Below are 23300 nucleotides of genomic sequence, written 5' to 3'. Positions count from 1 at the left end.
CTCGAATAATTAAGAATAGGGCTACCACATGGCCCAGCAATTTCACTCCTTGGTATTATTTATCTGAAGAATATGGAAGCACTACCTCAAAAAGACACATGCACCTGTGTGGCCACTGCAGCACTGACAACAGCCGAGCTGTGGAAACAACCTGAGTGGCCACCGATAGAAGAATGGACGAATAGGATGTGGTGCGCATACAATGGAGCACGACTCAGCCATAAAAAGATGCAACATTGCCATCTGTGACAACGTACACGGTCTTAAGGGTATCATGGTAAGTGAAGTAAGTCAGACAGAAAAGGACAAAAACTGTATGATTTCAATCATGTGGAATATAAAGCAAAAAAGTAACCAACACACTAACGAAACATACTCATAGATCCAGAGAACGGAAGAGTGGTTACCAGAGGAGAAATGGGGTGCTGGAAGGCAAAATGGGTAAAAGGGGTCAAATATATGGTAACCAATGAAAACTAGACTTTTGGTGGTGAGCATTCGAAAAAGAATACAGATATTAAATTATAATGCTACTAGTCAAGTTACCTCCATTAAAATGCAATTAATGCATTAATTTTAAAAAGCAACTTCCGGTCAAGATGGCAGCCTAGGCAGACATGGCTCGCCTCTTCCCCCGGCCACATCAAAATTAAAACAGGGAACAACCATCACTCAGAACAGTCAGAAATCGAGTTGAATGGACATGGGACAACTATGGAATTAAAGAAACCACATCCACCCAGACTGGTAGGATGAGCACAAATGCAGAATGGGCTGGTCCCACACCCACACGTGGTAGATAAAAACGGGAGGGATACCTCAGGGGCAAGGAGTCCCAGCCCCCACACCAGGCCCCCCAGCCCAGGGTTCCAGTGCCGGGAAGATCAGTTCCCACAGCTTCTGGCTGCAAAAACCAGCAGGGATCGACTGAATAGGTGGAAGAAACTGCTGGAGCCCCAAGCAATTCCTCTCAAAGAACCCACCTACTCAGAACAGAGACTCACCTACTCAGGCTCACTCCCTCTGAGCTCCAGCACCGGGGCAGCAGCTGGAAAGGCACCAGTGGTATTCAGGGAGAAACTGAAGTGTTTCGCATCAAAGCGGGCAGAGGCCATGGTCCCTTTTCTAAATCCTCCCCCACCCCCAGAGCTGGCAAGCCAGTGCCATATCTGAGACTCTGTCAACCTGGTTAACACTGTTCAACCTGCCTAGGATATCAGCAGGGACTCTGCTCCACCCAACTCACGGCCCAGCCCAAGCTTCTTTTCCATGTGAATGGCTGGTTTTGGATCAGGCTTCACAACATCCTAAAGCCTATCAAACAAGCAACAGCTGGTATCAGTAAGCCCCAGGCCTGGCACAGGCAGCCAGATTAGAGTCACAGCTTGACTTCACCTGGGAATCTCCAAGCCCAGCACAAGTAGCAGCCATCTCGGATTGCTTTACAGCTCAAGCAGGGTGCCCTGGGCAACACATAGGTGGGGGCAGACCGTGGCCTGCACCACCCGGGAAACCCCAGGGTCAGCGTACCCAGTGGACAGCTACAGACCATGTCAGAGCACCACCACGCTGCCCCTCCACAGCTGATCCTCCTTGGAGGGCGGAAGTGGGTGGGCAGTGGTCACAGCCAGTCCTTGCAGCTGATTGGCCTGGGTAAATCCCTCCCATTGACCTGCCAACAGCAACCCAGGCTCCACTACAAGACCAGGGTATATTCAGTCCACACGAAGGGTGCACCTCGAGTACCCATCTTGGGTAATAGGGGAGGCTGTGCCACTGGACCCTACGGGACACCTACTACATTAAGCCACACCACCAAGACACAAAGTCAAAGCAGCTCTACCGAATATATAGAAACAAACACAGGGAGGAGACAAAGAAATATGGCCCAAATGAAAGGACAGACCAAAACTCCAGAAAAAGAACTGAACAAAATGGAGACAAGCAATCTGTCAGATGCAGAGTTCAACACATGGTTACAAGAATACTCAAGAAACTTCGTGAGGACCTCAGCAGCATAAAAAAGATCCAGTCAGAAACGAAGGATACACTAATTGAAATAAAGAACAATTTACAGGGAAATAATAGTAGAGTGGATGAAGCTGAGAACGAAATCAATGATTTGGAACATAAGGAAGCAAATAACAACCAACCAGAACAAGAAGGAGGAAAAAGAATTAAAAAAATGAGGATAGCATATACAAGCAGCCTCTGGGACAACTTCAGGCAGTCCAGCATTCACTTCATAGGGGTGCCGAAAGATGACAAAGAGCAGGAAATTGAAAATCTATTTGAAAAAATAATGAAAGAAAACTTCCATAATTTGGTGAAGGAAACAGACATGTAAGTCCAGAAAGCACAGAGAGTCCCAAACAAGACGGATGCAAACAGGCCCTCTCCAAGACACATCATAATTAAAACGCCAAAGATTAAAGATAAACAATCTTAGAAGCAGCAAGAAAAAGAAGAAAGTTACCTGCAGGGGATTTCCCATAAGACTGTCAGCTGATTTCTCAACAGAAACTTTGTAGGCTAGAAGGGATTGGCAAGAAATATTTCAAGTCATGAAAGCAGGGACCTGCAGCCAAGAAAGCTCTACCCAGAAAAGCTATCATCTAGAACTGAAGGGCCGATAAGGAGCTTCCCAGACAAGAAAAACTAAAGGAGTTCATCATCACCAACCCATTATTATATGAAATGCTAAAGGGACTTATTTAAGAAAAAGATCAAAACTATGAACAATAAAATGTTAAAAAAAATACATCAACAATCTACTCTAAAAAACAAAGCTAGCAAACAAGAACCGAGGCAGAATTGTGGGTGTGGTGAAGGTTTTGATGGTTGCCAGATGCAAGCAGGAGGGGGAAAATGGGTGCAGAGGTGAGGGGATTAAGAAGTACTAACAGGCAGTTACAGAACAGCCACGGGGATGTGAAGTACAGTATAGGAAATGGAGAAGCCCAAAGAACTTACACACATGACCCATGGATGTGAACAATGGTGCGGGGAGGGTTGCCTGGGGTGTGGGGGGTCCTGGGTGGAGGGGGGAAATCAGGACAACTGTAACAGCATAATCAATAAAATATATTTTTTTTAATAAAATAAAAAGTAATGATACACCCTTAAGAAAATTCATGCAATGTGCCTGGCACACATAGTAGGTGTTCAAGAACAGCAATTACTACTGTTATTGTTCTTATCATGTCATAATTATTTAGGTCTCTTCTAAAAATCTGTTTCTGAAGCTGCATTTCTTTCTTTGAGAGACCAAGAATGAGACAGAGGCAATGCGTTTACAAGAGTTACCAATCACAGCTCACTAGGATGGGTCCCCCACAAAAGTCCCCCACATAGGCCACTTTAAAAAAAAAAACACTCAAAGTTTGGCTGCTAACTCACCACCACCTTAACATTTTTCCTGCCTCATCTGCACCCCGCTGGCTGCTCTCCCAGGAGGGCCCCTGGCACTCGTCCACTCTGACCTCAGCCAGGGGCCTGCCCTGCTCCTGCTCCAACTGCAGGGTCACTCGGTCTTCTCCGGTGCAGCCTCACCTCCCCCCTTGCATTCACCCCATTCTGCCGGCCAACCTGCTGCTCCATCGTCCCAACTGCACATAAAGATGCCGGTAAAACCCATGCACTCCTTACGGCTGCCACCTCAACAGAAGTCCATGAAAGCCCACTCATTCTCCATAATCACGATCAGACGCTTTTCCTAATGCTTGCTAGTCCCGTATGGAAGACAAACAAGTCGAATCAGGGGACAATTTTGCTTCCTGCGTCCACGGCGCGCATTCCCGCACGGACCTCCTCTTTTGCGCCCTGTAGAGAGAGCTGGACGTCCACGCCACCCCCTCCCGCAGAGCCCACTGCGGAGCCTCTGACCCATAACATTTCACCAGCTCCAAGGTGCTCCAAGGCGCACAGGAAAGGCTGGGCTCTGAAGAGCACGCAAAAGCACTCGCACATTTCCAACGGCCCTCACCGTCCCTCCTTGTGCTGAGAAACACGTTGAAGAACTAACTGCTTCACACCCGTTATTCTTTACAATGAGAACTTTCCTTCTGAATACTATCACATCGACTTAGTCAAGTGTCGTGACTTATTTATACTGGATGTTATGAATTTCAAGTATGTTTACTAACAAAGATAGATATTCTTTAAAACTGGTTTTGCCTAATAAAAATCCGAAATTCCACTATTCATTAATTACTTTTATTCATCACTACAGAACTGGGGAGGAACGCATCCACGAGTAAGCTATCTCTGTAAGAATCAGTTCATTTGAAAACTGCACAGGGTCAGGACCAGAAACATGCTGATTCTTCCATATACAGGTGGTAACATTCATCTCTCCAACATTCTAATGGCTTCTACTTTAAAAAAATTTTATTTTCCATTTTTTTATTCTAGAGAGAAAAAGGGAGGGAGAAAGAAAGGGAGAGAAATATCTATGAGAGAAACATCGACTGGTGGCCATGCACCCTGACCTGGGACCGAACCCGCAACCCAGGCACGTGCCGTGACCGGGAATCAAACCAGCAACATTCTGGTCTGCAAAACAACACCCAAGCAACTGAGCTGCCACCCCAGCCAGAAAGGCATGACTTTCTATTTTTGAAAAGGCTCGCCTAAATTAAATGTACTTATGGCCTATGCTTGTCCACGATATTAAAATTATTTAATTATCAAGAAGTATTAAGAAATACAAAATTCAGAAATGATTTCAAAAACTTAGGTTAGAAAAGAATAGAGTCAAAACTAATTAGAAATGCCCACGACAACAATTTCCTTTTTTTAAAAGGCATTGTTCCAAAAGCCTCTTGTGGCTTTTTTTTTTTTTTTCTTTTTGAGATCCTTCCCATCGGCACAGATCCACACCGTGGGATACCCATCCTCGACAAGGCAGAAAGCTCGCCTGCCTCCCGGTGTCATCTGTCCGTGTTCCATGTGAATCCAATTTCCTTGCATTACCTCTGCCCAGGTCAGGGATGAATGGCTGTCAAATTCCCAGTGGAATCAAAAGAAAGACCCTTTCTTCCTGAGGCAGCAAGTTTCAATTCACAGAGCACATGGCTAATCTACATATGTGAAGGTCACGGCACTTCAGTCAAAGAGGTTAAGAATGGAACAGCTCACGTAAGGGGTTGTCTTAAACATCTTGGCATGATGCCCAACAAGTAAGATTGTTGCAAAGCCATAGATAGCTTCTGGCAGCAGCAGGGGAAAAATATTTTGATCATGTGACGCCGCACACACTACCTAGTTTATTTCGTGTGTGAAACTTCTGAGAGTCCCTAAAAACCGCCACACGTGCAAATCAAATCCAGACTTCAGCGTTACCCGTCTGGCCACGCTGGTGTACCGCCCTCTTCGTAAAATGCATTTATTCGAAATGTGTAGATGCGCTGAGAGTGCAACTTCAACATATTGACAACCAGCTGGCCCAGATACCTTAACAGCTGATTACAACTCCTTTTTGTTTTGTTTTGTTTTGTTTATCCACGTTTCTTATTGATGGTCATTAGGGTTACCGCCACACTCGAACTATCATAAATACAACTGCTGAGAAAATACACGTTAGTCTTTTGTGAAAGGTTTTATTTCTCTTAGGTAGATTCCTATGAATGGATTTGTCAGGATCAATGAATAGATATACATTGAGCTTCAGAGAAACTATCAAACTGTTCTCCAAATCGGCTCACCGGCTTTCCACACACTTGTCTGTACTGGGTGCTGTGGGTCCTTTCTGCTACAGCCCTACTACCTACCGGGTGTGGAGTGGCATCCCATCGTGGCCTCTATGACCACACTCTGATGTCCCTCTTCCTTCTGTGAAGTATCTGTTCAAGCCCTTTGCACGTTTAAAAAAACCTGGATGGTTTATTTTTATTTGTTTTTCTTTATATATTCTACTAACAAGTTCTTTGTAAAATATACATATTGTAAATATGTTCACCCATCCGTGACGTGACTATTTAGATTCTTAAGGGCTGATGGCAACTTCTTTGCATGAGTTTTTGGACAAACCATGAAACTACTCAGACCAGGAAAGGGTGTTGAAAGAGCAACACTCTTTTTAAAGTCTAAATACACATAACAAACAAAACTCACCTTCTCCATGCTTTTCTCTCCTCCCTCATTAATAATATGGCAATGCAGAAAATTATCGGAACTTAATGCACAACAAAAAACAAAAAACAAAACTGCTTTTCAGGTCCTATCTTCGCTAAGTAACTGCAGATTAAAGTAAGGCTGCTGCAAGGCACGAATGCTTCTGACAAATGCCCCAACGGAGAGAGGGACACAGTCTCGCCACACCGGACACCGGGTGAGAGGCCACGCCTGGACACAGCGCAGCCCGGCCTGCTGTCAGCGGGGCACCTGCCTGAATGCTTTCCCCGCTGGGGCCAAAGGAAATGCAAGGGAGTTGGCACTAACAGAGGGAAAAGGGAAGGTTTTTAAATACAGCAAAATCCTAACAAATGTGACTGTAACTTAACAGTTGTAGCTTCCAGCAACGAACAAGAATCAACTACTTGTTTAATATATGAAGAAAAAAAAATTCGAAGCAAAAGACCCACTTCAAAATTGGAAAAGTTGTCTGCCTACCACGAATCTCCTTCAGCTCAAAATTTAGATTGCTTATGAGGCCAGAGTTACTCAACCCACATTTCTAATTAAATGCAATAGTAAGTAAAACAAAAAGATCCCACAAACGATCTTACTGATTTGAATCACTAACATTCACCCAGCAGTCTGAGGACACTCCTCCGTGGTGAACAATGACCAACACAAAGTCCAACCATTTATGAACATTCTCTGGACACGGTTTATCCGGTGCTGCGCCCCTACACCAAGGGCACCCAAGGGCACCCAAGGGCACCTACTGCTTGTTGATGGCGGTGAAATTTCACATTCCAGTGATCGATCTTCTGAATTCCGCCTTATCAGTTCAAAAAAAAAAAAAAAAAAACTAGAAAATGATAGAAAACATTTTAGAGATGTGATCAGTTGTGCCCTAACTTACTTTTCCTAAATACTCAGCAAGGTAAAGATCACCAGGCAATTAAAAAAAAAACTGAACTACGTAGATTAGAAATAAGTTTTAAGTGTTAACTTACTTGTTCTGAGAAGACCAAGAGGCGGCTGTTAAAGCAACTCACTCCTGATCCGTGAGCACGTACCGTCCTTTGTCACTGGGTGAAACGTCCCTTTCCTTGCTGGATGGTCCTTACAGTCTACTTCTCACAACAACTGTGTGAGCACTCCGTCCCGTGCCTCCCGAAATCGGGGAACGACACACCTGGGAGAGGTTTGGGTCCCGTCTTCACTAAATACTTGCGGAACACTGGTGGCAAACCCAAGGCCCCGGGGCCCAGTCCGGCCCTCCCTCCGCCTCGTCTTATCCTCCACTCCTCGTCTTATCCTCCCCCTCCCTGTTTCTACCGGGCGGCAGCGCCCAGCTCTCGCTGATAACGGTTGAGGAGTTTTTACATTTACACCGTCCTAAAGTTACATTTAGCCCTTTGAAGGCAACCGGGAGGCTGACGTGGCCCCCGGTGAAAGTGAGCTAGACTGCCCTGCTGTAGATTATTTAACCTCAGGGAGCGAAGTAACTTGCCCGAGGCGGCACAGGTGGTACACGCCCCACCTTCCAGGTCCGCTAATCTGCAGGCGGCCTCCTCCCTCGGCCCCAGCTGCAGCCCCCACCCTCTTCACCTGGGGAACCGCTCCTCAACCAGCTCTTAGCTGAAGCCTTGGACGGCTGATTTGCACCGAGCTTCCCTACTCCCACCCTGCCCCAATCTAGTCTCTGAGAGAGATGTCCCTTTAAAATCAAAACTCCCGCCCGAGCCACTTGCACTGTATTGTGTAGCGTGTTCTCCTGTCCTCGCTCACGGCCTCGTCCATTCATCACGGTCCACCCAGGACCTTGCCACCGAGGGGGCCATCATCCAACCCAGGGCCAAGCGCACAGCAGGCTCTCCGCAAACACCCTACGCCAATGCCCCAGCTCTCCCTACGATGACACAAACTTGTGGTCCCAAAGCGCTCACACAGAGAAGACTGTTCAATATGGCGGAGTGAGTGAAAGGAATTTTAATTCCTTCGTGCTAATGATATGATAAAGTCATTTTTAGCAGAAAAAAATCACTATATGATACCCAAAACAAAATCCAAATTCAGATCACTTTCTCATCAATGTCAGAGCACCTAGGAACAATCTCCAAATGCACTGACCTTCCACATGAAATAGTGAAACACTGACAGAACAGATTTCCTCGAAACTGATATGGCAAATGTATACACACCACCAAGAAATTTTCAGTTGGGATGCATTATTAACTACTCTTCAAAGAGTTCTTCGAAGCCCTGGCTGGCGTAGCTCAGTGGATTGAGCACAGGCTGCAAACCAAAGTGTCGCAGGTTCGATTCCCAGTCAGGGTACATGCCTGGGTTGCAGGCCAAGACCCCCAGCAACCACACATTGATGTTTCTCTCTCTCTTTTTCCCTCTCTTCCCTCTCTGAAAATAAATAAATAAAATCTTAAAAAAAAGACAAGGTGTCCACTTTAAAAAAAAAGAGTTCTTTGATGATATACTTTGAGAGATACAGTTTTTCTGCGTCCAACTGCAGAAGAATAATGTAGCCATTCATTTTAATTTCCACTTAGTTAAACACAAGGACTGTGTGATAATTCACCAGGGAAAATTATGGATCATATTGTATTTACTCTTTGTATCTGAAGCACCAGGTGGTTCTCAGATTTGCTCATAATACAATTGAATTTTGCTCCTGATACTTTTATAAATCTCAGTATTAAAAAAAAATTATAAAAACTATTCTCTACATATTCGAGACAGAACTCGGGCATTCAAAGATCTGGCATTCCCTGTTCGACTATTTGAGAGCAGCCTAGTAAACCGTAATCTTGCTAAGGACCAAATCTGAATCAGACCCAGAAGCAACGAGTGAGAGACCACAAGTCCCCCACCCAAGAGTCAAAAAAGCCTAGTTTTAATTTTTTGAAACTCGGTTCCTTTGCGAAAGTACTTCCCCTAAAAAGCCAGTCACTTTTTGCAGATCATGAAAGTGGGAAGGTCTAACAAGCATAAGAGAGACATGATTCTTGGCCAGAGAACATGTTAAGGACGGCACATTAAATGGGGCGGCAGCCTGTTCCAATGACCGTGCACCACACACGGGCTCTGCTGGTAAACCAAAACCAGTTGATGGAACTGTGTCCAAGAGCCCCGGCCGGCGGAAAACTGCATCTTGTGAGGGAAACGACAGTGGAACTGACAAAGCCTGCGTATTTGCACAGTTTATATTCACTGGACATGTCCGGGAGCTACTGTGTGGTTTAATAAGCTGTTCGGTGGTGCATAGCTGATGAGGCGCTGTTTGTTAAAATGCAGGGCCACCGGGAATTGTGCAGCTGGGAGCAACGGGGGGTCACCTGGTTGAGGGAGGCGGGGACTCGTCCTTGACCACACCCTGACGTGGGGCAGCGCCAGGCAGAGAACAGAACCCGGGACCCCTCACCCCGCCAGTGGGAAGGAGGGTGGGCAAAGAAGAGGTGCCGGTACCCCTGCCAAAGGATTTACAGCCAGGACCGCAGGGATAACCCCGCCCAGCAGGCCACGCGTCGGATGAGGAAACCGAGCACCGAAACGGACAAACGAATCAAGGTCTGACCAACTCCAAGTCACGGGTTTTCACTGTACCAGACGCCTTGCCGTAGGTTCACATTCTCTCATAACTCCTCATAACCACAGAACAGACGACTGTACAACAAACATACCTGTTCCCTTAGAAATGCGCCTGCTCCTGCAGAAAGATACTTGCTCAGCAGAACGGTAACAACGTTTTACATTTCCATTTCCAAGGTCATTTATAATTCATTGGGTAAAGTGACTTTATTATAAGAAATACCAACTGGAAGCAGAGAACTTAAACGATATTAAAAAAGCGTTTATAGTTTGACATAACACAGGTGGGGCGAACGGGGTTTACAGTCTTTCATATGAAAAAAATACAATTCTTAATAAGTAACGGCGTAAGAATAAACTCTGTGTCTTGCATACTCACAACTGTAAACCTACTTTTGCCCCATCCCGCATAAATATAGGGTCACTGAATGTTTAAAATTTGCTTCATAAATTTCAGAAACTAGGTGCCAAACTCTAGACAAATTTTATAATTACCAATCATTTCAAAATCAGGCTACAAAGTACGCTGAGTGCTTTACCTGAGCGCTCGGATAAGATGCTCATCCGAAAAAGAAACAGGAGATGCTAAGGATTCCGCCACAGCCTCCACTAATCATCAATGCCTTGCTTTCTGAAAGGTTTATTTCAGGACCCAGAAGCAGTAGCTGAATTTACTCCTCAGCCAGCATACATTATCTAAACAGTTACCAAAAATACTCCAGCAATCTAAGTATCTTCCTAAATCTGAGCAGACTGTTTTAACTTTTTTCCCCCAACAGCCCAAGTAATGTAGAAAACTGAGATAAAGAAAAAGGACCATTCTATATAAATGTCAAAGTGATTCTATTTCCCTTATTTTAGTTATTATTCTCTGTAGCGGTTCTGTGTTCTGCCCTGGCACAAGGCCAGGCACTGACTGGGAGAAATGTAAAAAGAGCCACCAGCTCCCATCAGCTACATCACCATAATCTACAATTATTTGTTTTGCCAAAATCTACTCCCCCGCCCCCCCCCCCAAAAAAAAGCAGGCCAGCAGACTGCTGACCCACCTGGTTGTTATTTGCACTTTGTTTCAATGAGCCAGTTCTAAGTCAATGACGCCACAACCCCATGCCCAGGTACCGTGGGGGTGGGGGGGCGGGGCGGGCGTGGGCAGCGGCTCTCTGCCTGGACTGCAGCCATCCCTGCACCCTGGGCACTGGCTGTGTCCGGCCCAAGGCTGACTAAGAGAATGGGTGTTCAATAAACATTTGCCAGTGGATCGTCCGGAGTAGATATTTATCTAACATACACCTCACTGCATACACAGATGCTAAATGTTTACACCGTAGGAAACAATTGTTGCTGCCCGGTACAAGGTCTCTAAATCGCAGTTGGTTTTCTCTGTGCCCTCGGTGTAATCCGGTGTTACAGTATATAACTGATCACATAAAGGTGCGACTCTGTATCAGCATCAACAGCAGCTCAAATGCAATTCCAATATTTCACACACACACAGAGGCTTTTGCAAGAAAGACTATTCAAAATCTATGAAGTATCCCTTTGCAGCTGCCTCTAAAATATAACTAAAAGGCCAATCATCTGAATTTAGGAATTGTTCACGTACCAAGAGTTTATGCAGTTTTGCAGAGGACTACAAATAAAAAAACACGAGGGGGGAAAGACAAATTTGGGGCTCAGAACAGTGAGAAAATGGACACGGCCTCAAGTGGACTGCTTGTCTGCTCTGGGTTAGGGGTGGTGTTATGCCCCAGAACTTAAAACACAAATAGAAAAAATTATCACTGTAACTGGTTTTCAGTAATAGTAGAAAGACAAAACCAATAATTTTAAAAAGAGGCTAAAAATGCAAAAGACGAGAGAAATAAATAAAAGAAAAATGATCACGGTAACAGCTTATTTCCATTTCCTATTATCTAACAAAGTTCTGGGTTCCCCTCAACAAAGTACCCCAAGGCGTTAGGCAAAAAGGCTTCAAAAAGCTCTTTTTAAACTTTTAATGACATAACTGACAAGGAAACACACCTAACCTGCACAACACAGATTTCGAAAAAGACAAAACCTAAGTCAATTACCCCAATGTTAGAATTAGGAGGGAGTGATACACAAAAAACAGACAAAGCCCACAATTAGCGTTCCTACAGAACATGTGAGCAAGAATTTACTAATAAACTATGAAATGGCAAGATTAATGGCTATAAAAATAAGATTATTTTGCCTACAGTGCTCTTTGATAACAGTTTTGAAGTTTGACACGAAGAAAAAATATACTTTATTTCAAGTTAGGCAGATGAAAAAGTTCTGGAAATAGATGGGGTGATGGCTGCACAACCATGTAAATGTACTTAATGCCACCGAACTGTACACCTAAAAGTAGTTAAAACAGTACATTTTACATTATGCATATTTTACCACAATAAAAAAAATACATATATATATATATATATACACACAGTCTTTTAGCATCCCATTTTGTTTAAATGTGGCCTAGGATTGTCTCCTGGATCTCACCAAACATGGCTTCCTTCCCGAGTCCCCTAATGAGGAATGGCTTCTCATGTGTTCCTCAAGGTCCACCTTTCACCGGGGCCCACGGGAGACGACGAGAAGGGCCTCCTGCAGAAGCTGGTTAGCAGAGGCCAAACCTACTCCGGTTCAAACGGGCTGCCTGGCTGCGACAGATCTATTCCAGATCCTGCTGCCATCTACCTAAGAATGCCTCCCGGGAGACCAGGCATGCCTGAGATTTTAGGGTGTCAGTCTCTCCCCTAGCAATAAATATCACTCGAGAAACAAATTCATTTCCTCATTGGTTCACCTGCCAAACTCAGCAGCCTTCTCATGCCTGTGGCACTGGTCCACTCAGGGGGTGGGTTTGAAAACTGCCTGTTGGAGCCTATTCAAAGAAGTAAATCTAAGGAAATAGTTTTCTTAGAATTACTCCAAGTTGAATTCTGACAACAGCACATTTGCTGAAAATGTACTGTGGAAACACGTACTTTACTTTGATAGATAAATTCACTCAGTCCCTCGATCAATGTGAACTGTTAAGTTACAACTACTTAATATGTACATGTATATTAACAATTCCATTCGTTCTGATGTAAGCATAAGGCGGAACAAGTGGATATTTAATGATGCCTAGGCACCAATACCCAAATCATTCTCATCGAACTTCTAAGAGGGAAAAGTCACTGAAATATTCCAAGTTTTTAGATTAAAATTAATTCATTCAGCCACCCTATTAAGGCAAAGAGGGCCACTTAGTCTTGTAATAAATAGCCTCCGAACTGGAAAAAGCCACACTGCAGGAGAGAGCTGCGTGCGTGTCACATAAACATACGTGGGGGCCTCTCTATCTCCTTGGGGGGCGAGCAGCTTGGCCTGGTGCTCCCCCACAGCACAGGGGACCTGCAGACTTGGGACTCCTCGGCCCCCAGCAGCACACACGGCAAGTGTGTGGCCCTGCTCTCCCTGCCCACAGAGAATCTGCGTGCATCTCCCGATGAAGGGAGGGGACCCCTGAAGGGGCCTGCCCCCGAAACCACCCAACTCCAAAAGGGCCGAGGACGTGGAGGGGGCCCCTTAAATTATACACACAGCACTGTACAATGCCATAAAAATTTTGTAACACCCATTTTCACAATGTAAATATTGCAAAAAAAAAAATTAATGGAATGAGTTTTATTAATATTCATTTTGAGCCTCCATAAATCTGTTGCCTTAAGTAACATACGACTGTTCTTTCGAACTTAAATACAAGCCTCAAATTTACAGATACACACACAGTCCAAAATGAAAGTGACACAAGTGAAATATTAGTTCCTTTTCCACAAATGTGGATCAAAGCACACAGCTCCATTAACCAAGCGGTGCCTGGCTAGTGTACTGAGAAAAGAAAGCCTGTCTCTGTATTTAAGACACCCGGCAAAAAGCTAATACGGTTTTCCCCCGCTAATGCATCCAAAATGTACATCTCCAAATCAGTCTTCAAAATCAATGGCAAAATGTCATGGACCTCAACAAATGTGAAATCAAACCACTTTCTTCCCAGGAGAGGACAGGGTTAAATAAATGAAATGATCATCTTTTCGGGTTGCCTGTCATACCAATACTTAACCTACGGGAATAAGTTAAGCTCCCACCACATCAGAAGTCATTTGTTTAGATACACCCCACCCCAAACTGTACAGTAACAGAGTCCATTAATAAGAAATAGAACTGAAGCCTCAACCCTGTTCTCATACACCGATCTCTTTAAAAATATGTCTGTCTCATAAAATTACCAAATGAGTTTATATTAAGTCTTCCTCTACACTGTCTTCCCTTTTTAAAAAAAAAAAGGTTCCCAAACCAGAATTCATGCTATTTTTGTGCCCACGTGAGGAGGTTATTCTCATTCTAATGAAGGAGCACGCTGTTTAGGGGTAGGCACACACCCCTGACAGTGTGTGACGGTGGGGAAGACAGAACGAGCACAAAAAGCCTTGCCGAAAATTCTTCCTGAACACAGAGAAAAGAACGAAACCAAAGAAAAAAGAGGGGGTTAAGGTTCCTCATTACAGACCCAAGGTGAGACTACATTGCTCCCTCCTGTAATATACCTATCGACTTTGTGTTCATATAAACATAAATTTAAGTGATTGCTGTTTTAAAGAGTAGTTGCCATTTAAAAAAAAAAACTGTCAAAGTAAGTACACAGAAAGCAGGATCTCAATGAAAACAATTTTAAACCATGCATAATTTCATCCTGCATAACCGAGGAAAACAGAAAACTGTCGGCATTTGTATATTTTCTTTGTTTTTTAAATGGCAGGCCTTTTTTTATGAATCACAGTTGCCAACTCCACATCTCCTCGTGCTAGAGCAGCCAGCCAGCCATACCTCAGTAAATACACAAATTTAGGCCACAAAAATTTCCTCACGAGATTTAAAATATCAGATAGGGTAAGATTTCACTGGCGGGAGAGGAAACCCGGAGAGCTGTCGTGTTAGCTATAATGTATCCTACACACATTTTCAAGAAATCAGGAACCAGCCTTTAACTTCCTGCTTTGTCAGCCAGCTAATCACTTTTCTTTTAATGGTAAATATGGCTCTTTTTATTACATTGTATTAAATTCTGTAAAAACTAAAGTTAAAGTAGCATTCGTGGAACTCAGGACAAATGGAGACATTATAAAATCTTAGTTATGTGAGTAAATCTCAACATTCCTTCTGAGACTCTCAATCTGAATACTTTATCTCACAAAAACCCAAGATTGTATCATAAAATGGCTTATTTCACTTTTAAAACGACCCTCCCCTTACGATATATGCATGTTTTGTTCCTATTTACAAGCAACATTTGCCACCCAATATAAACCGTTTCCTAAAATCAAAAATGAAACTAAATGTGTTAAAAGCCACAAGAAAATTTCATCATTTAACAACGTGATTTAATAGCGTTTTATGACCTATAGTTATGTAGTAATTTAACATTTTGGACAAATGACTGTTTCTTAGTCATTTACCATAACAAATACTAAGTAAGACTAGTGCTCCAAAAGAAAAAATAATAAAAAGACACATCCCACGTTATACAGTTAGACACCAAAAAGAAATCTATGAATCTAGGTCATATGCCTGTCATTTTTCTTCCCCCTCAAAAATATAAAAGCTATTCCCAAGGGTCACACTGAGGACCTAATGGATTCACTCTCATTCCAAGAAAACAAAATACTTAAAATGATTGGTACCATTAGGAAATAATACTCTAAAGTAACACGAACCCACATCTGCCTCTCTCATCCTTGTGTTTCTAGCTTGCAAAGATGTGAATTTTAAACTGTCCCTTTAAAAGCACGCTGACAAAGCAAATCTTTTTAAAATTAATGACGTGGGTTTATTTACACAAGGTTTCTCTACAATGCTTTTTTTAACCTGTGCAAATCAAAAATAAAAATAGAAATCACAAATCTTCTACCAAGAATGGAAAAATCTATTATCATTAAAAGTAAAACTCCACTAAGTAAAGATTTGAAAGCCGTGGACATCCATGTCCTCAGCCTGAGAGTCAACATGATTATCAGTTAAAGCCTGTCTTTCCATCACTCAGGCAAGTTTTTCCTCTAAGGTATGGTTATCATTAACATACACCTTTCCACATAAATGAGCTGAGTGAAAATATGTATTACAATCACTGTCATTACTTTCCAATAGATTAAAATATTTTAAATTTTCATAGCAATAAGGAGTCTATGAAAGAAAAATTATTTGGGAGAAACACACCCAACACAACTTGTGTGGAATATAGTTTCCCTAGTTCACTGGGCAAGCAGTTCATACAGAACTCACATCCCCAGAAATCTAACAAAATAATTAAGGGGGGGAAAAAAGGTCATTGATGTGTTTCTGTAGTCTCCAAATCAGAAGAAAATATAAAATGATTTTTAGTATTTCACAAGAATATCCATTTTTCCCTTTTAACTAATTGTCTACAAAAATTCTATGGTTTTCTCACTTCGTTTTTTTTTTCCACTATAATGTCAATTCTAACTAAAACACCTCATCCACAAACATCTTAAGAGGGTCATAATTGTTAAAAACACAAATTACTATAAATGTAGCCTCACTCTTGTTATAAAGCTAATTAAATCTCACTAAAAGATACTGTATATCTGAATCTTGAAATTTTTAATAGCATAACTTTTCACTACACATTAAATTATAATGATATAATTCAATTTTTCCTCACAGTTTAATCTGTAAAGGGTACTTATAAAAGCTTAACAAAGCCAAAAATTGGTAAAAATCATTGGCTTAATTATTTTTCAACTACCATATCCTCACCCTGCAATTAAAGAATGTGATACATGCAATGTCCACGTTAGCATTTTCAAAGATCTGAATTTTGTAAATGCCCAACACTGGACACTAGGCGTATTGTTTTTTTTTTATGTAGTTAATCCTCTTATTGATAATATGATTCATAGTCGTTTAAGCTTTAAATAATATGCAACCCTACATCTGCTTGTAATAGAGCTCAGATATTATTTGTGGCAAGAATTTTTGTGACTGTGCTGCTCAGCACTTCTATTTACATCAGCAGTGCTAAATGCCCAATGGTGAGAGGGGAGCCAATCAGATGGCAGATTAGATGTCAACTCAGAGGCAGCTGTCTGGAGACTATTACAGCCAGTTTACCTCCACAATTCAAATTCCAAACCTTGCGAAGGAGATCAAGTCAGTCTTTAGGCTCAGCCTATGAGCAGGGAACGGCAAGATTGCAGGACACTTCTAACGACGCTGTAGGACTCGGGTGACAGCGAATTAAAGAAAATCCAAATAAATCCGTTCCAAAAAGATCAATTTTCACTGGTCTGCTCTGTTCCTGGACTTGCTGAATAAAATGTATGCCTAATCCATGATCGAAATAAGTTCAATTTGCCCGGAATGTGTTCCTTTAAAACAGCCTATCTGTTGAAGGTGACTCCTTTCGAGCAGCCCATGAGCCAAATAATGGATTTCCTAACAATCCTCGGGAGTGAATCGATATATTTTAGAATACCCTACCTCCTCATCGTTGCACGTTTGGGTATTATTTTTGCTACCAAACATTCACACCGAAATCGAGTATCTCTGAACGGCTGGGCATAACTACGAAAAGCACACTCGGCTGCCACAAAGCTAACCTATTTTTTTTCCTCCTTCACCTTGGAAGCTAAGAGGGAACGTGGTGTGTGGCTGGAGGTAGGACAAAGTTCCTCATTCTTTTCCCCCAGTTAAAGCTCATTGTTGGCGCTGAGACGACGGGGTCAATATTCTTCCCGTCCCGACCGTGCCGGCCAGAGCGCCGATCTCGGTACAAAAGCCGCCCGAGCGTCCCCGGCGCCCACCCGGCTGCCAGGCGGCGCAGTCCCCGGCTCCGGCGCGCGCGGCTCGGGCCTGGGGTGGGGTGGCGAGGCGGGGTGCTCGGCCGCCGGCGGTGCCCGCGCCCAGCCCGGCCCGGCCCTCGGCCAGACCCCCTCGCCAGGCCCCCCGGGCCGCGCACTCGAACTCGGTGCGCGCCCCGGCCTCGGAGAGAGGCGGCCGCGACTTCAAGATGGCTTTGGGCGCCGCGCCCCCGCCTCCCCCGGCACGAGACGCGGAAAAAGTCCGCGGAAAGAAAGAAACTAGGGCTCGCGGCGCGCGCCGAGGCCGCCGCGGCGGAAGCAGGCCCGGCCGGCGCGGGGGTTACCTGGGATCTGCCCATGCTGGGGCCCGGGGTGCCGGGGCTCATCGCCGGGTGGCTCCTTTGTTGCGCGGCCGCCCAGGCCGGGCTGGCGGCGGGGTACTGGGCGCCCAGGTCCTTGCCCAAGCCCATGCCCGCGGCCGCCTGCTGGCCGCCCGCCGCCGCCCCCGCCGCCGCCTGGGACTGTGGCTGCGACGGCGGCGGCGGCGGCGGCGCGCTGGGGCTGCTGTAGTCGGGGTAGCTGCCGCTGTAGCTCCTCATCATGGGGCTGGGCGAGGTGAGCAGCTGGTTGAGGGTCGGCGTGGCCCCCGACGGGTGCTGGTTCTGTCCGGCGAAGCGCTGGAAGCCCCCCGCCGCCGCGCCGGCGGCCGCCTTGCTGAGGCTCGCGGCCCCGCCGCCCCCGGGGCCCATCATCATGCCGCCGCCCTGCTGCCGGGGGGAGTTCAGCACCCCGTACCCCGAGGACGAGCCCCCATAGCCGCCGCCGCCGCCTCCTGCTGCTGCTGCTGCCGCCGCCGCGGCCGCCGCCGCCACAGCTCCCGCTCCTGCTGCTGCTCCTCCTCCTCCTCCTCCTCCTCCTCCGCTGCCTCCTCCTCCTCCGCCTCCGCCTCCGCCGCCGCCGCCGCCCGCGCCGGGCCGGCTGTAGCCCGGATAATGGTTGTACTGGCTGCTGGGGTACCCTTCGTGGGAGTTCTGCAGGGGGTCCATGCTGCCGGGGGCCCCGGCGGCGGCCGAGGCGGAGTGCATCATCCCCATCCCGGGGCTTTGTTGTCCGCCATGTTGATCAAAGCAAGGCCCGGCGCGGCCGCCGGGGCCGCCGCTCGCAGGGGCCGCGCTGCCGTAGTAATTATTAAACTCCGAGACGGCCGCCGGGCCGCCGCCGCCGCCGCCGCCGCCCCCGGGCACGGCGACGGGCGGCGGCGGCTGCTGCTGCTGCGCGCCCAGGGCGCCCAGGCCCGGGTGCTCGTAGCGGCCGCCCGCCGGCTCCCCCATCTTGGGCGGCGCGTCGTCCTCCTCCTCGCCCGGCTTGCTCAGCAGAGGCTGGCCTGGGGGGTCGGCCTGGCTGCCCGCGGCGCTGTCCTTGGCGCCTCCATGTTGCGGCTGCTCCATGTCGGGACCGGGCTGCGCCGCGCCGCCGCCCGCGCCGCCGAGGCTGTTGTTGTTGGAAATGGGATGTTGCTGCTGCTGCTGCTGCTGTTGCTGCTGCTGCTGCTGCTGCTGGAACTGGTTTAGCTGCTGCTGTAGTGCGTGGTGGTGGTGGTGGAGGTGGTGGGCATGGTGGTGGTGGTGGTGGGCATGGTGGTGGTGGTGCTGCTGGTGGGGCGGCGCGGAGGGGGCCTCGCCAACGGTTTTCAGTGTGTGGTTGGGGAGCAGCCCCGTCTCCATGGCCGAGCCCGGGCCCGACGCGGAGGAAGAGGAGGACGCCGCGGAGGAGGCGGAGGACAGCGCGGCGGCGCTTCCACCCTCCTTGAGAGCCGCCTCGGATCCGCCGCTCTTGGCGCTGTTAGAGCTGGCGGCGGCGGCCGCGCTCGCGTGATGGGCCATGTTCAGTTCGTGACGGGGGTGCAGGGGGTGGTGGTGCACACTGTTCAGGCCGTCGCCGCCGCTGCCCCCCAGCATGGGTCCCGGGGCCGCCGCCGCCGCCGCGCCGCGCGTCCCCGCCTCCAGGTCCCGGGCCCCGGGCGCCGGCCGCGGCCCGGGGGGCGCCCGCCGCTCGCCGCTGCCCGCCCGCGACGCCGCTGCCGCTGCTGCCCGCGCGGCCATGATCGCCGCGGCGTGGCGAGGCCGGGCGGGGGGCGGGGGGAGACAATAAAACCCACTTTTTAGTCCGCGGCCCCTCCTGTGCGCATCCACACGCCCCGATGGGGATCGAGCGAGCCCCCTCCCCCTCCGAAGGCCCCGCCGGAGCCGAACCGGGAGTCACGCCTTACGGTCTGGGCCTGCTCCCGCTGTGTGATTTCACGGTGAAAGTTTTGAGTTCAGGTTTAAATGAAAACTTTTTTCCTCTCTAACCCGGATATGGGTAAATACACGACTGGCTGAGCCGATCGGGCCCAGCACGGCATGAGAGGGAGCCGAGCGAGCCCGAGCAACTATTATCCACTTCTCTCTGATTACTCGCGTGCACTCGCAAAACGCGGACTGGACTCGGCGGGCCGCCGCCGCCTGCCGCCGCCGCCCTCCCGGTCCTGCGCCCGCCGCCCGCCGGGGCGCATCCTCACCCACACCCAGCGGCCGGGGCCGGGGCCGAGGGCCGGCTCGGCCGGCGCCGCGAGCGCGGCGGCCTGGGGCTGCTCTAGGCTGCACTTTCCCCTCGTGCCTCCGTCTCCTTGCCAACCGGGCGTTCGCGTGTTTGTTTTCACGTCTAAAAGGAACGGTACAAAGGTGGAAAACGAGTCTGACGAGCAGACAAAAGAGGGAGAAGGGCTAGGGAACAAAGTTGTCTGCTGGCTTCAAAGGTGACGAGGAGCCGGCGGAGAAAGAAAATATTGGGCAATGTGTGCAAGAGCGCTGCCTCTCCCAGGAGTTATGTAATTTTTCAGAATGTTAGCCTCTCCGCCTTGATCTCGGGCCATCGGCGTCTAATTCCCACAACTTCTTCAAACTGGGAAATTAGGAGAGTTTAAGTGAAGGTTGGCCACAATCGAAGTGCACACAGCAAGTACTCAATAAATGTCTGTAGTTGACTTCGTCTGCCCCAAAGATGATGTTAATATAGCTATTTTTAAGGCACCTTATGTATGTGTGTAAGCTTATCTGTGAAAGCTCCAAGTATTCCCCAAGGAGTGTCTTTCTTGCAATACGTGTGTCTGTTCTCTCCGGGAAGGAAAGTCTTCGAGTATGAAGAGTGGTGTGTTATGCTCCAAACAGCTTGCAAATGGAAATTTAACTATCGGTGCCATAAATAGTGACAGCTAAGGTTGATCTCACACCTTCATAAATCTATATGATGCCCTTCACCGTATTTCAGAGGTTAATATCCACAATTAACCCTCTTGATAGGAGTTCATTGCTAACTAACCTGAAGCCAAACTAAAAACTGTTATATTTAATAAACATGAGACCAATAATAACCGTTTTTATCTAATCCTAGAGTAGAAGTGTTTCGTGCTTTGTCCTTTAAACGAAACTGTTGATTTACCACTTTATGATGTTTTAAGTGTGTGTTGTTCATTTATCACCAAGTAACACCTTGAATATCTCCAGCAGCAGGACTCCTTAACCTAAGCAGTGGCAGCTCAGCTGTACTGGTGTGCACTCAGTTTTCATGGGGAGAAGGCTCTGAAGCCAGAGCTTTCGTTTTTTATGTGTACAATATATATGGCACAATTTTGGTAGAATGTGGTTTTCTAAAATGATTTCATCCTTCAGCTTTTCATAAAGACTATTTGAGTTTATTTCAAGTGCAGCGGTTATATTTTGGTTTGCTTGACCAACTGTAAATGTTACTTGATTCACTAGGACAGGATAGATGGGGAAAACCGGTGACTAATTGGGGGAGGGGCATCAGTGCACACCCAGGGGTCACTGTAGGGCGGAGAAAGGACACGTTGGGATTCTAGAAAAACCACGGGAAACCAGGGTCATATCTCCCTGTGTGAGCGAGAATAACAAACCTGTCAGGTGAATACCTGCCAAATCATCAGTTTTTGCCAAGGGAATACTACATCTTTGTTAGCATGACTTTTTGACGGTTTTTCTTTTGGATTTTCTCCCTTTAGATGGGCAAATACAGTGCATACCAATTATATGCATTAAACCACATAAGTTGAATGTTTAAGTTCTTATGTAAATATAACTATATGTTGTGTGTGTACATACATACATTCTCAAATCAGTTACATATTTCTGATTTTAGACATTTAGAGTCAAACTAAAATATACATACAGGCATAAAAGTACTTTTTTTTTCAAACTCATAAAATATATCAGTCAGTTCCTACAAGAGTAGCCACATTTCTGGCTTACTTTTACAACTAATTCTAAAAGGGAAAATGAGTCACCAACTTCAGCTCCATCCCGTTTCCTTAAAAGATTATTTCATATAGAAAAATCATGCAACTAAGAAATAAACAAGTATGTACGTCAAAATCTCCTTTGATCCGTTTGCTCCAGCGAGTCATCTAGAAGACAGGAACTCGGAGACTGTGGAACGGAGGCCCCAGCACAATGAAGTCAGCCTGCTCTACAAGGCGACACATGCCAGTTCCTCCTCCCCGGTGGCAGATGCCACACCCTCACGCAGACAGAAGGCACTGCAGTCTGTGAGGGAAGCCGCCACACAAAGCCGGCAGGACCCGGTTTTGTCTTTAAAACACAGAGAGAAAGCTCAAATACCTGTCTATAGGCTTCCTTGCTGAAGATATGTAGTCGGCTTCTGTTGATTTGACCTACACTTTGCATACACCCCTTCCTGGGAAACAAAATTAAGGCCTCTTATAAGTTGCATTTAAAAACCCAGGACTTGATCCACAAACTGGCCATCGTCAGGGGTCCATCAGAAAGTGATGAAGTGGGTTCATGTCTCACAAAACTACAGTCTGAACCGTAGATCCTAATTTCTACTGCCACTTACCACCGTTATCCTGGGTGGCAGTTCTGTATTATTTTCTCTTTTGAGGAAAAGGTAGTGGAAATCACCACATTGGTTTTTCCTAATGAATTCCCGGTTTTTACACCTCTTGCCTGAGTTGCAAACCATGGTGACAACTTGAGTAAGTTGACCTCACCACAGAGAAGCCACAGGGGTGAAGGCCGGGAAAGCCGCCCCCAGCAGACCGCCCTCCCACAGGTAGCCGCCCGCCCTGGGGTTTGGCCAGCAGGTCACCCAGTGTTTTGTTAAACATTCCTTCTTGCCATGAAAAGGGCTTGTTCGTTTTAGCGATATAAAAAAAAAATAATATTCAAATAACAGCTCCCTTTGAATAAGTTCTAGGCCACTGAATAAAAACCTGTCTGGCTTGTCCACTTACAGAGGACTGGGCCAGGTGGCCGTCGGAGAATGCCCGAGTTTCTCTTCTTTTTGCCTCCTCGGAAGGAGCCCATCATACTGTTGGCTCTCAGATTAGTCCGCTTTTACTGTCCCGGTTATTTTTTTCAATAACAGTGAAACTATTTATGATTCACTACCCATCATATTCCTCAGTATTCATTACATAATTTGGAAGCAATTTAGAATAAAGCCCTGTCAAGGTTTTCCAAAATCAGAACTATTAAAGAACAAGGCTTTGGATACTTGCTCTCCTTTTACATTTATGAGAAACGCACTGAATGGAGCTAATGGGATTTCCCTACTGATCCTGGTCAGGGACTTTAAAAAGCACTAAACAATTGTCCTTTTCACTTCCCCGATTTAGACGTTAGCAGCGAG

At 46.5% G+C, this 23300-nt stretch overlaps 1 protein-coding gene across 1 annotated transcript in view; it reads right to left on the bottom strand.

Annotated features, from left to right (window-relative positions):
• ARID1B (AT-rich interaction domain 1B) overlaps positions 1 to 20231 on the bottom strand; it is a 395196-nt gene extending 374965 nt beyond the window's left edge. The window contains 1 exon segment of the mRNA XM_028508460.2: positions 17936 to 20231. Within this exon segment, the coding sequence (XP_028364261.2) occupies positions 17936 to 19693 (1758 nt within the window). The 5' untranslated portion in view covers positions 19694 to 20231.
• Positions 20232 to 23300: the final 3069 nt, after the last annotated feature.

This window comes from Phyllostomus discolor, chromosome 4 (genome assembly GCF_004126475.2).
Source record: "Phyllostomus discolor isolate MPI-MPIP mPhyDis1 chromosome 4, mPhyDis1.pri.v3, whole genome shotgun sequence".
Lineage (NCBI taxonomy): Eukaryota > Metazoa > Chordata > Mammalia > Chiroptera > Phyllostomidae > Phyllostomus > Phyllostomus discolor.
Note: the sequence above shows the minus strand (reverse complement) of the source record. Positions and strands in the feature narration are given on the sequence as shown.